This window comes from Spinacia oleracea, chromosome 2 (genome assembly GCF_020520425.1).
Source record: "Spinacia oleracea cultivar Varoflay chromosome 2, BTI_SOV_V1, whole genome shotgun sequence".
Taxonomy (NCBI): domain Eukaryota; kingdom Viridiplantae; phylum Streptophyta; class Magnoliopsida; order Caryophyllales; family Amaranthaceae; genus Spinacia; species Spinacia oleracea.
In genome coordinates, this window is record NC_079488.1 from 67,054,175 (window position 1) to 67,065,758 (window position 11,584).

At 31.3% G+C, this 11,584-nt stretch overlaps 1 protein-coding gene across 5 annotated transcripts; it reads left to right on the forward strand.

Annotated features, from left to right (window-relative positions):
• The first annotated feature begins 684 nt into the window (after positions 1 to 684).
• LOC110790150 (NAC domain-containing protein 75) lies at positions 685 to 11,333 on the forward strand. Of its 5 annotated transcripts, none has more exons than XM_021994918.2 (7): positions 685 to 824; positions 1,781 to 2,163; positions 2,253 to 2,457; positions 2,953 to 3,584; positions 4,282 to 4,638; positions 6,335 to 6,541; positions 10,678 to 11,333. In XM_021994918.2, exons 2-7 carry the CDS (start codon positions 2,026 to 2,028, stop codon positions 10,777 to 10,779), a joined length of 1,641 nt encoding a protein of 546 aa, XP_021850610.2. In that variant the 5' UTR covers positions 685 to 824; positions 1,781 to 2,025; the 3' UTR covers positions 10,780 to 11,333. The 5 variants fall into 5 exon arrangements, 4 of the variants coding, with proteins under 4 accessions (XP_021850610.2, XP_021850614.2, XP_056692906.1 ...); XM_021994922.2 differs by having other exon boundaries at positions 687 to 824; positions 2,277 to 2,457; XR_002533712.2 differs by lacking the exon at positions 685 to 824 and having other exon boundaries at positions 937 to 2,163; positions 10,678 to 10,939; positions 11,090 to 11,333.
• The last annotated feature ends 251 nt before the right edge of the window (positions 11,334 to 11,584 follow it).

The window sequence follows — 11,584 nt, forward strand, 5'->3', positions numbered from 1 at the left end:
AATCCAATTTGAACTTGGCAATGAATGTGTATCAGATTGAGGGAAAAGGAGAAGGAAGGAAGTTGACTTCCTGGTTTGAGCGTGGGGAGCAAGAAAATAAAGCTGACATTTTCATTTTTTTTTATATAATAAATTCACAATATTTGGCAAAAATTTAGAATTTGTAATAAAATGTTTAATTAAAAATGATTCATTAAAATAAATTATCGTTAACGAAAATAAATAATTTCAGTTTATAAATTTATCGTTTAAAATAAATTGTAAAAAAAAACGATTAAAATAACGAAATTCGATTATTCGTAATTTAATTAAAACGAAATTAAGTTAATAAATATTTTTAATTTTAATAAATCGAGTTTAAAATTTCGGGGTATTACAGTCTTACTTCATTACGTAGTTTTCGTTCAAACTTTGAACGTAATTGATAATTTAAACATTAAAACACACACTATATCACTTAAGATCTTGTAAATCATTTTTAAGTCTAAATTTTAAGGATACATGGTAAATTTTTAAAACCATGGTAAAGATAGCATGCTTTTTTTCAAATCCGAGAAAATATTGAACATCCCTTATCTATTACCGCTTGCCAAATAGACAGTAAATGATATGAATCCACAAGGATTTTATATTATAAGAGGTGATTTTGTCCAGGTGGCCCACAAAGTACACTGCTCATTTGCCTTGCATATCAAGCAACTCTTTCATCCCTTCTGCAACTCTCTTTCTCTTTCTTTCACCCCATCTTCTCTAAATTAAATTTTTTTTTTAAAAAAACATTCATGGCAAAAGAATGATGATCACAACTCCAGCTCAAAACCCATGTGAGTTCAATTCTTTTCCATCTTTTTTTATTTTCCTCTTCTCTCTAATTTTCCCTCCTTTTTCTTCTCTCTTCTTTCTCTGTAAAAAGCTTTATTCTATGAAAAACAAAATTCTTATCTTAAAAATCTTCCCAAAACCCATTTTTATTTTCTCCTTTTGTAAAACTTAAAATTAAAATTAAAATTAAAATTTTACATCTTTTATTTTCTCTGTTTTGTGTTTTTTTCCCACTTGACAGATTGGGTATCTTTTCTTAAACTTTACTAAAATTTCATAAACCCCACCAAATATTCCATTTATTTAACCGAAATCCAATTTTCAAAAATCAAAAACTATTTTCTTTTCCTTTCAAAATTGTTATAATCTTAATTCTTGATTAATTTTTTTATTTTAATTAAATGTAATTTTTTTTGCTTTAGCAAGCAGTTAGTCAAGATTTAGAAGAACCGCCATACTTAAATTGGGAAAGTCCTTTAAAGGTGGGTTATAGTATGCCTATTTGTCTGAACCCACCTTTTCCTTTTTCATCTTCTACAATTCTTCTTCTTCCGTTAAAGTTTTGAGCAATTTCTGTTTTTTATTTCCTTCCTATTTTTAAAATGATTTAAATTCAAAAAACTATATAAATATTCATTTATTTTTCTTTTTTCCCAATGGTTAAAGGTTGTATATGTGTCTCTCTCTCTAGAGTATGTGTTTTTAGCTGAGTTCCACCGTGACTGTTCCCTTTCCCCCTTCCTCCTCCTCCTTCTTATCCCCTTTACGTTCTCTCTCCTCCATCTCTATCCCTTAAAATTTTCTTGGGAAAATAAACCCTTTTTCCATCTGGGTTTTCAATTTTATCACCTGGGTTTCCATTACTTTCTCCTGGGTGTTTCGATTTTCCCGTGTTCGAATCGAGAAAACACGGTTTTTCTCGTGTTAAAACCCTTGTTTTCTGTTTTTTTGGGTGCAGTTTTGATGGAAGAAATTCATGGAATGATTGGTGGAAGTGTTATTATATACGAAAGGTGATCGATATATTAGTAGGAGTAATAGTAAAATAACAATTGCAATTGATGATGGAGAGAGTGTTGTTATTTGAAGTGTAGAAGAAGCAAAGTAGTCATTGTTGTGATAATAATAAAAACTATTATCATCATTTCAAAAAGAGAAGAGTATTAGGGAAGAAGAATTACTTAAATAGTATTTTATTTAGCTATGAATATTAGTAACAAAACCCAGTTAAACTCCATTAGTACGGCGAGCGATCTCATAGATGCTAAGCTGGAAGAACATCAGTTATGTGGATCAAAACACTGCCCTGGTTGCGGCCATAAGCTCGAAGGATCGAAACCGGTATGAATTTGATCATATTTGTTATTAATTTCCATATTTTTGTTTTATTTATTTATTTATTTATTGAAGGTGCTAATTTCTGTATGAAGTTTCTTGAATATTTTTGGGGACAGGATTGGGTAGGTCTACCAGCTGGTGTTAAATTTGACCCAACAGACCAAGAGTTGATAGAACATCTCGAAGCTAAAGTGGAAGGGAAATCCTCCAAATCTTCTCATCCATTAATTGATGAGTTTATCCCTACTATTGAAGGTGAAGATGGAATTTGTTACACTCATCCTGAAAAACTCCCTGGTAATTTTTTAATTTCTTTTCTCCACGAAATTGTTAAAAAATACTCCGTATTATCGTATGACTAATCATATGAACAGATGGAAAGGGTTTAAATTAAACATAAACATACTTCATTGATTAAAAAACCTTTTTATTTTTTGTACCATTGATCAAAAATTGAAACACCTTGCTTCCTTGCTTAACCAAAAACCCGAAAAAAGGTTGTTAATTTGCTTAATTAATCTCTTTTAATGCAAGTCTTAACTAAAAAAACACACTAATTAACCACCACCACCCCCACCCCCTTAAGCTACTTTTGGGTGTCTTTTTTTCCCCTTCATTTTTCTTAATTTCACCCCATTGTTTGTTATGACTTTAATCACACTACATAACCATATTTAGTAGTTTTTACATTTGTCTTATGGTTGGTTGCACCTAAGTCAACCTAACTTTGAAATTTACATCATTTTAAATTTCTTCCTATCTCATTTTCTTAGATGATTTTCTTGTCAATAGGAGTGACAAGAGATGGATTGAGCAGACATTTCTTCCATAGACCATCGAAAGCATACACCACCGGAACGCGAAAGAGAAGGAAAATACAAACCGAATGCGACCTCCAAGGTGGCGAAACTCGGTGGCATAAAACCGGAAAAACAAGGCCAGTGATGGTGAATGGGAAACAAAAGGGGTGTAAGAAGATCCTAGTCCTATACACAAACTTCGGCAAAAACCGAAAACCCGAGAAAACGAACTGGGTAATGCATCAGTATCACCTAGGACAACATGAGGAAGAAAAGGAAGGGGAACTTGTGGTTTCAAAGATATTCTACCAAACACAGCCTAGGCAGTGTAACTGGACCTCGGAACGAACCGCGACTACCGGAGATGGGAGTGAGCCTAGTGGAAGGAGAGAAAGTGGGAGTGGGAGTGGAAGTACTTCCTCTTCAAAAGAGGTGATCACTCATCATAATAGGGATGATCAGATGTCGATTTCTGCTGGGGTTGTTGGTGGTGGTGCTGCTGCGGCTGCGGCGGTGGCGGCTGCTGCTGCACTTTCTAGTTTTACTGCATTGGATATGCAGCATTTGAGAGCTACTGCTGAACAGTTCAGCTTTGTCCCATTTAGTAGAAAAACGTTTGATGAGGTAATTTAATACGGACTATTTTCATTTCCCCTTTCCCAATGTAGATAATGTTACAACTAAGGTACATTTTCTTTCTTTGCTTGTCCTTCCAAAAGTGTGAAATTTCACAATTTCAATCATTATTTGTCCTAAAATTGTTTACATCAGAAACTAAATTAAAATTCTAATTTTTTTTTTTTTATTCTTCTACTATTTGTTATTTTAACACTTAATTACTAATAATTAGGGAGTCCGTACATCACACTAATTAAATAATACAGAGTACGGTGTTATGGGATATACTATACGGAGTATTGGAAATACTCCGCATAAGATTTGAGTTAGAAAAATAGTGACTATCTAATCAAACAATTCTTGAATTTTGGTTATTTGGAGTCGATTCCTTGGTGAAGAAAACAAAAAATTAAAAAAATGTTAAGGGTAAAGTTTTCCAAGTTAAATATTTTTATTTTTGCATGCAAAGAATAAAGAGCTTAATTAAGATTGATTGCTAGACAATCACCATCATCTACCAAAGCTTAGACTTTGTTTACCAAGTGATTAAGAATAGCTTAGATGATAAAGACACAAAATCTTTATAAATTTAACTTGATTTTAAAAAGCAAACAAAGTACAAAAACACAATAGAATGAGCTAAAGTATAGCTAATTAATCAAGATATAATTGAAGCCCTTTTGTTTGCTTTGGCCCTCCTCAGGCGGGAATTGGAGATGCTTCAACAACGGTAAGGGAGAGTGCTTCAATGTCGGCCGTATGCGACAACCACGAGCAAAGGCAACAACAACAACAACAACAACAACAACAACAGCAACAACAACATCATCATCATCTGCATCACAATCCTCATGCCATGAATGCTCCTCAAGATCATCATCACCATCACCATACACATCAATCCATAACAACGTCGGCCGCCTTCCACATGAATAGACCATCAAATCCCATTTCCCAAATCATATCTCCTCCTCCTCTTCATCATGCTTCCATTATTCTTGATGATGACTCCTTTCACCATGTCTCCAGAATGCTTCAAAATCAAAATTTTCATCATCAGGTAATTATTAATCTATATATATAGTATATATGTAGTATCATGAATAATGGAGACATTTGTCATGTGATTACATAATTTCTACAATTAACCATGACTTGTCCAAATAATTCATGCTCACTTGGAAAAATAAGCGTCTTTTAGATCAAAATAGTTTCATTTTTCTAAATATAAATGAAAACTATAAATTAGGTGACCTTCCTAACTCATAACTAGAGCTTGCTTGATAGTGTTGTTTTTACCCTGAAATTAATGTTGTTTTTCACATTTATAAATACAAACTTTGACCACTAGCTTTCTATACTTTAACGCTTTTACACCCCCTTCTTTTCTCAAACATCTTCATATTTACTGTCACAAATGAGGTTTTGATATAATGGTTTTCAAGACTGAGGTTCTATTTATAAAAAATCTTAGGTTCCATTTGTAATTCTTTTGTCATTCGTAGGTGGCCTATTACACCCAAAATAAATAAAAACTATTCATGTGATCAAACTGCAAATAATCGAGTTTCTAAAAATATTACCAAGCCAGTCCGCGGTAGTTAATTAAATTCTGATAAGGATTAGTTGTATCCTTAATTAGAGTTTTGTGGTACTTGCAAATGTGCCATTTTTCTAAATTTTACAACCTTGACCTAGACTTTTGAGGTGATTATTTTCGAACATTAGTTTAAAAAGTAGATAGATATAGTTTTTGCATCGACTTGCTAGAGATTTTTATTTACCGAATGCAACAACTACTTGTTGATGTGATAATTAAAGCCATGTATATGTGACAACAATTGGTCAAAACAAACACTATCTAATTTAATACGTAGTACGAAGACTATGAAGTCCTTCCCTTGGCTTCTAGGAGTAGCAAGCTAAACAAGTGTCACTATTACCTTTCCAAAACAATATATTAATGACATCACGATTATATATAACATCAACATATATTACAACATTTGTGTTAGGTGTTATTTTAGAGACTAGCCTGGTTTTTTGTATCTTTGCATAAAATTAGATTTATTAAATTATACTACGTACGTAGTACTAGTATGAGAATTGATATGAGATGATACAAGGTGTACAGGAGAAACTTTCATCGTACAAGAATTGGTTAGGGAATTACGCGTAAGTACTAATTGCAGTTAAATAAGGTTTTGGTTCTAGAAATCCCATGTCTAAGTCACTAAGTGATATGACCTCTACAAATAATTTCTTGGCATAGTACATTTTCAAGGAGCGTAACATGAAAAAGCAAAAAGACCGGATATATTTTGCATATTGTATGTTTTCGTATAATTAGTCCCATGCTAATGATGCACATATATTAAGTAGTCATTATAGTTGCTAGCCAGAGTGTACGTACTAGAAAAATTAAAACAAGGGCAAGAAAGTAAATCACTAAATAAGACGTCGACTATATATGCAAGGTCCACAAAAATTAAAATAAGACGGGAGAGTACTAACATAATCAAACTACAGTTAAGAATAAAACATGCATAAAAGCACCAATAATCTTTCATCTAATATCATAATCATCCAATGTAGAGTTGTTAATTAATAATTAGCTGAATGAATCCCTAAACATATATGAGCTGAATAATAACTTTTCAGATATGGTAATAATTGTAGGGACAAAATGATAAATTTTGGATGATATAATGGCATGCTTTTCAACTTTTTGAATGTGTTCTTTATGTTTTGAGTAGCAACAACAACAAAATCAGCAACAACAGCAGCAGCAACAACAACATCAGCAGCAACATCAGCAGCAACATCAGCAGACAACACAACAACAACAACAACAACAACAACATCATCATAAACTAGCAGCAAGGTCTGGAGCTGGTTTAGAAGAAATAATCATGGGCTGCACTTCTTCTGCTTCTCCTTCTGCTAGTGGTGGTATCAAGGAAGTAAGTATTACCTTTTTGACTCTGAATTCTATGCCCACTATGCTTTTCGATATACGCGCCGTATCAAGAAAAAAATTATTACTTCGTACAATATTAACATTATATAATTTTTTATAAAAGGTAGTATGACAATTAGTAAACTGTTAAATCACATGTCACATCACCTACTTTATGTTAACTAGTTAGCAGACTATTATATCTGGTCTGATATGAGACGAGCTGTATTACTAAATAGTTATACACGACTATACAGTATAAGTTTATGAAAGGGAAAAGAAAGAAATAAAGTGAAAAAACATTACTCCTTAAAAAAAATTCTTATAACAAACGGTAAACTGTTTTACTACATTTTACGTCATATAACCCACATCCTCCCTACCTAGCTAGTAAATTAACTATTGTATTTTGTACCCGTTCTGACATAGGACGAGTTGTATATGCATACTCCGTACGGAGTATAAATTTACGGAAGTACTCTATCCGTTCCTTAATACTCGAACCGATTTGATCGATATAGATACTTATTAATTTAATAGGTGTTAGTTAATAGTGAGTATTTTTTTAATATAGTTAGTGGTAAATGTGTAAGGGGTGGGGAGTGGTGAGTGAGGGGTGTAAATTTTTAAATGATTTTTTGTAGGGAGTAGGGGTGTAGGTGTGTTAGTAGCTAGGTAAGTGTGAGAAATAATATAATATTAGTAAAAGTTTCCATTTATATAAGCGGTGCAAATATTAAGGGACGGCCCGAAAAGAAAAGCGGTGCAAGTATTAAGGGACGGATGGAGTATATGAATACTCCGTATATAGAAAAAGATAAAGGGGAAAGAAAGTGAACAGGATTAAAAGTTGGAAAATTAAAGATGGGAAATCCCCTTACGTCTTTACTATACTACTAGTAGTTTAAGAATATATAAAAGAGATAATTAGAAACCTTTTTTTTACTTTTTCTCTTTAGCTTTTTTCTCTTTTGATTTGTTTTTCTTGTATACTACGTACATTCTTGTGTGTACATATATATAAACTCATTAAATCTACTTATAAAGGGATTAATTTAGTACAAGTTCTTTATGTTTAGCTTGTCATGACCAGCTAATATACTACGGACATAAAAAAAAGTTGCTTCTCAACATATTAGTAATAATGTACCTATAATAATACTCGTATTTCCTCTGTTCCAAAATCATTTTCTATGATTTATAAAAGAACACATTTTTTTTTAACAATGGGACAGAAAAGGGGTTTCTGAAGAAGGAAAGAAAGGAGGGGGGGATATGATAAGGACATGGTCCTCTACTATGTGCCTCTTTCGGTGCAAATGAGAACTTTGGAATGGAGTGTCATCAATTAATGTTTGTAAATTCAAAAGAGTGTTTCCATCATTTCTTTTTCATATTCCTTGCAATTTGTACATCATGCAATATCGTTGCTAGATATTATTTTCCTAACTCTTTCTATGGACCATATAGTTTTGTATTCTTTTTTATAATAATTAGGGATGTTTGTTAATTTACACCATTATTCTGAAGACCACTAATATCACTATTGTTTCACTTCACTCTCGAAGAATTAAGTTTTTTTTAAGAAAAATAAAAAATTCATCCGAACTTCAATTCCAATTCCAATTCCAATTATCTGAAAAAACGTATTCTAACAACTTTGATTTAATTTAAATGCGCGAAATCACAAAATATAGTACTAGTGATGTTAAAGTTATACGGAGTACAAATTGGCTAGTCTTGAGGAATGATTTCTAAACCTTATATTGGTACCTATGATCCTTGTGTGAACGGAGTATGTTATTGTTAGCTAAGGATACATTATGTATGTTTCACCAATGGTAGGAGCTTGTGATATTGGGGCTTTCTTCTTCTATAAGCTAGGGCTCTTTGATCATTAGCTAATAACATACGGAAGTAATAAAATTGTGTTAGACACAATTATCTATTACGTTAAATTATACTAAAAAGACACCAGGAATGACACGTGTCATTTCCTAGTGAAATTTTTTTCCCAACAATTTATTTATTTAAACAATTTTTATGGAAACACTACAAGAATTCGTATCTTTAATGACAACCTAATAACGACGGTTTAAAATTCCGTCGCAAAAGCCTTTTGCGACGGGGCTAACAACCAAATAAATACGGGAACAACTGTCGCAAATGTCTTTTACGACAAATTAACGACGAAATCTTCCATTAATGACGACCCCCTATTATGACGGGTTCGCGACAGAAAATCCCGTTATTAATCAACGATTATTGGTCATTAACGACGGGATTTCCCGTCGTTAAAGGTACTATTTTTTGTAGTGAAAAGGTTCAGTATATTTGACTAAAACTTCATTAATCTTTTGAATTCAGAAAAAATCTTTTGTGATCCGTACTACTTTATTCATATGAACAATTATAGAAAAGATTCAGTATATTTGACTAAAACTTTACTAATCTTAAATATACTGAATCTTTTGAAAATTAGTCAAAATCTTTTGTATTTCGAACTACTTTATTTTCGAACAATTCTTTCATTACTCAAACATTTTTAAAAAGTACTCAAATGATAATTTTAAAATATCCTTGTGTGCACGGGACGCAACCTAAATCTATTGTAAATATAAATACAACAATGTATCACGTCGTATGTTAAAAAAGGATGTGATCCATATATATTAAAATTTATCAATAACTGAAAATTAAGTGTATTGAAGATGACATTTATAATACAAACTAGTTTTGGGCCCGGGCGATGCCCCGGGTTACTACGTTAATGACATTTTCATTTAATTATTTTTATTTTCGCAATGATAACATGAAACATGTCATGTCTTAGTGGTAAATGCTCTATTGTTTATATACAAGGTTAGGGGTTCAAACCTTATGCAAACAATATTTCACATTTTTTTTATGTATGTGAAAATTGCATAGAGTGAGTGACTAATATGCAGAGAACCACGTGTCATGTAAACTTCTTTAGAAACGCCCTTTAATATATTTATAGATTAGATATCTGCTTCGTTAGTTTTCTAAGTCATATAGCTCTCATATATAACATAACTCTATCATATACGATATTCTATCATCTAGAATAACTACGTTTATACACTTATACTCAATAAAATCATTTAACAATTAACATGACATTGCTTGCATGATCACATCAATTTTCTCTATCATAAAAGATCTTAAATCCTTTAACAAAAATCTTACAATCATGAGTCTTCTAGGTACAAAAGTTATATGCATTCCCTCGATTTGACATTAATTTCACGGTGTTGGTGCAACTTAGACTAGTTTAGTAATAATGCCTAAATTCGGGTTGCGGTAGTACAATTATTTGATATCATGAAAACATTCTAGCTACATACTACTTCCATTTCATAATGATATGTACATTTACTATTTGCACAAATATAAAGACAAATAAATGAAAATGTGTAAAAAGATGAGTGACTTATAATAAAATATAGATAAAGTAAGAGATATAGAGTAAAAAGGCGGGTGGTGTAAGAAAAAAATAAATAAAGTAAGTGAGTGAAATGATGTAAATTTCGTGGGGTAAATGTGTTAAAATGACACATTTTTATATCAAAAAATAGTATAAAGCACAATTTAAAAAATATTATTAATCACAATAAACGAAAAGTGTAAAAATTATTTTGTAACAGAGATGGTATATAGTACGAAGATATTTAATATGAAGAAAGTACTATAGTGCATATTTGCATACTAATAAGAATTTTTGAGGGACAATTTTCATATTTTGAAAGAAAAAGGTTAAAAATCAATTATATGAACATGACCAAAAAATGTCTACTTCAATTTTAGCCAAGAATTTGGCACCATATGGAGTATATCTTTAATTTGACAATGACCCAAGAACTTTTGGCTTCATTATTCCATTACCAAGAAAACAACATCAGAAGTTTATTAATTGTCATTATCTTATCTTTTTTTCCATTAAAATTACAAGACAAAAAAGGCAGCTTCTTCTTAATTTCCATAGCATCAAATTAAATATTTGTAATTGTTTTTTTAAGGTAATTTCCATAGATTAAATATATTTGTAATTGTACAGAACCCTAGCTAACCCTAGCTTTTTATTTTCCCTTTTTCTTTCTCTCTTAAATTTTGTGGCAGGAGTCTTCCTTGACAAATCCACCAACAGAAGCAGACTGGATGAAGTACTCCACATTTTGGCATGATCCTGACCATTCAGATCATCATCATCATCATGGATGACACCTCCAAAAAAACAATTTTTTTTTTTACAGAAAAAGAAAACAATTTTATCATTATCACCATAGTAAATCAATCTTTAGCGTTCGCCTACAGTTCTTTGATACAGAAATCGGAAATGTTGTTCAGATGGTCTAAGAGAAGTCCTACTCTTTATACACATGTACGTAGCTCTTTATACACATGTACGTAGTACTATATAAACATAGCCTTGTTATATTTTGTTTTTGGTTTTTTTTTTGTTTTTTTTGGGGTGGAATTCTGAAATAGATCAGCAACTGAACTAACTGAACAACTGTCCCATGTTGTATAGAAAGAAAAAGGAGAAAGAAAAAAGGCTTCTTCTCCTACAAAGAAAAAGAAAGAAAGGCTGCTGGACAACTGACCAATTTAGAAGACCAAAAAGCACATCAAAATCATCTATACTATGATTACAAAATCATCTTTTTAAGGTGTATAATTTTTTTATTTTTATTTTATTTTGTGGTTTTTTGTAGGATATACTTTCTTTTATTTTTTTAATTTTTATAAAAGAAAATTAAAAAATATGCCATTAATAGTTTGTGCAAATTGTTCAAAAGACCAATTGTATGTTATGAATTTGTACTAATGTTGTATAGGTCTTCTGTTTAATTAGCAAAATGTACATTATATTGCAAATTAACAAATTTTCTCTTTACACATAAATGGATTGTTTAATTATACGGAATACGTACACAATTTTATGTATGAAATTTGTGTTTTGTGAATGCATATATAGGTCGTTCCAATTATGATACTAATACAAATAAGTATGCGGTTCATTTAA

Coding starts and splice junctions, on each gene's coding strand:
- LOC110790150 (XM_021994918.2), top strand. CDS start 2,026: ATGAATATTAGTAACAAAACCCAGTTAAACTCCATTAGTACGGCGAGC. Junction 2,164..2,252: donor AGCTCGAAGGATCGAAACCG/GTATGAATTTGA, acceptor TTCTGTATGAAG/TTTCTTGAATATTTTTGGGG. Junction 6,542..10,677: donor CTAGTGGTGGTATCAAGGAA/GTAAGTATTACC, acceptor ATTTTGTGGCAG/GAGTCTTCCTTGACAAATCC.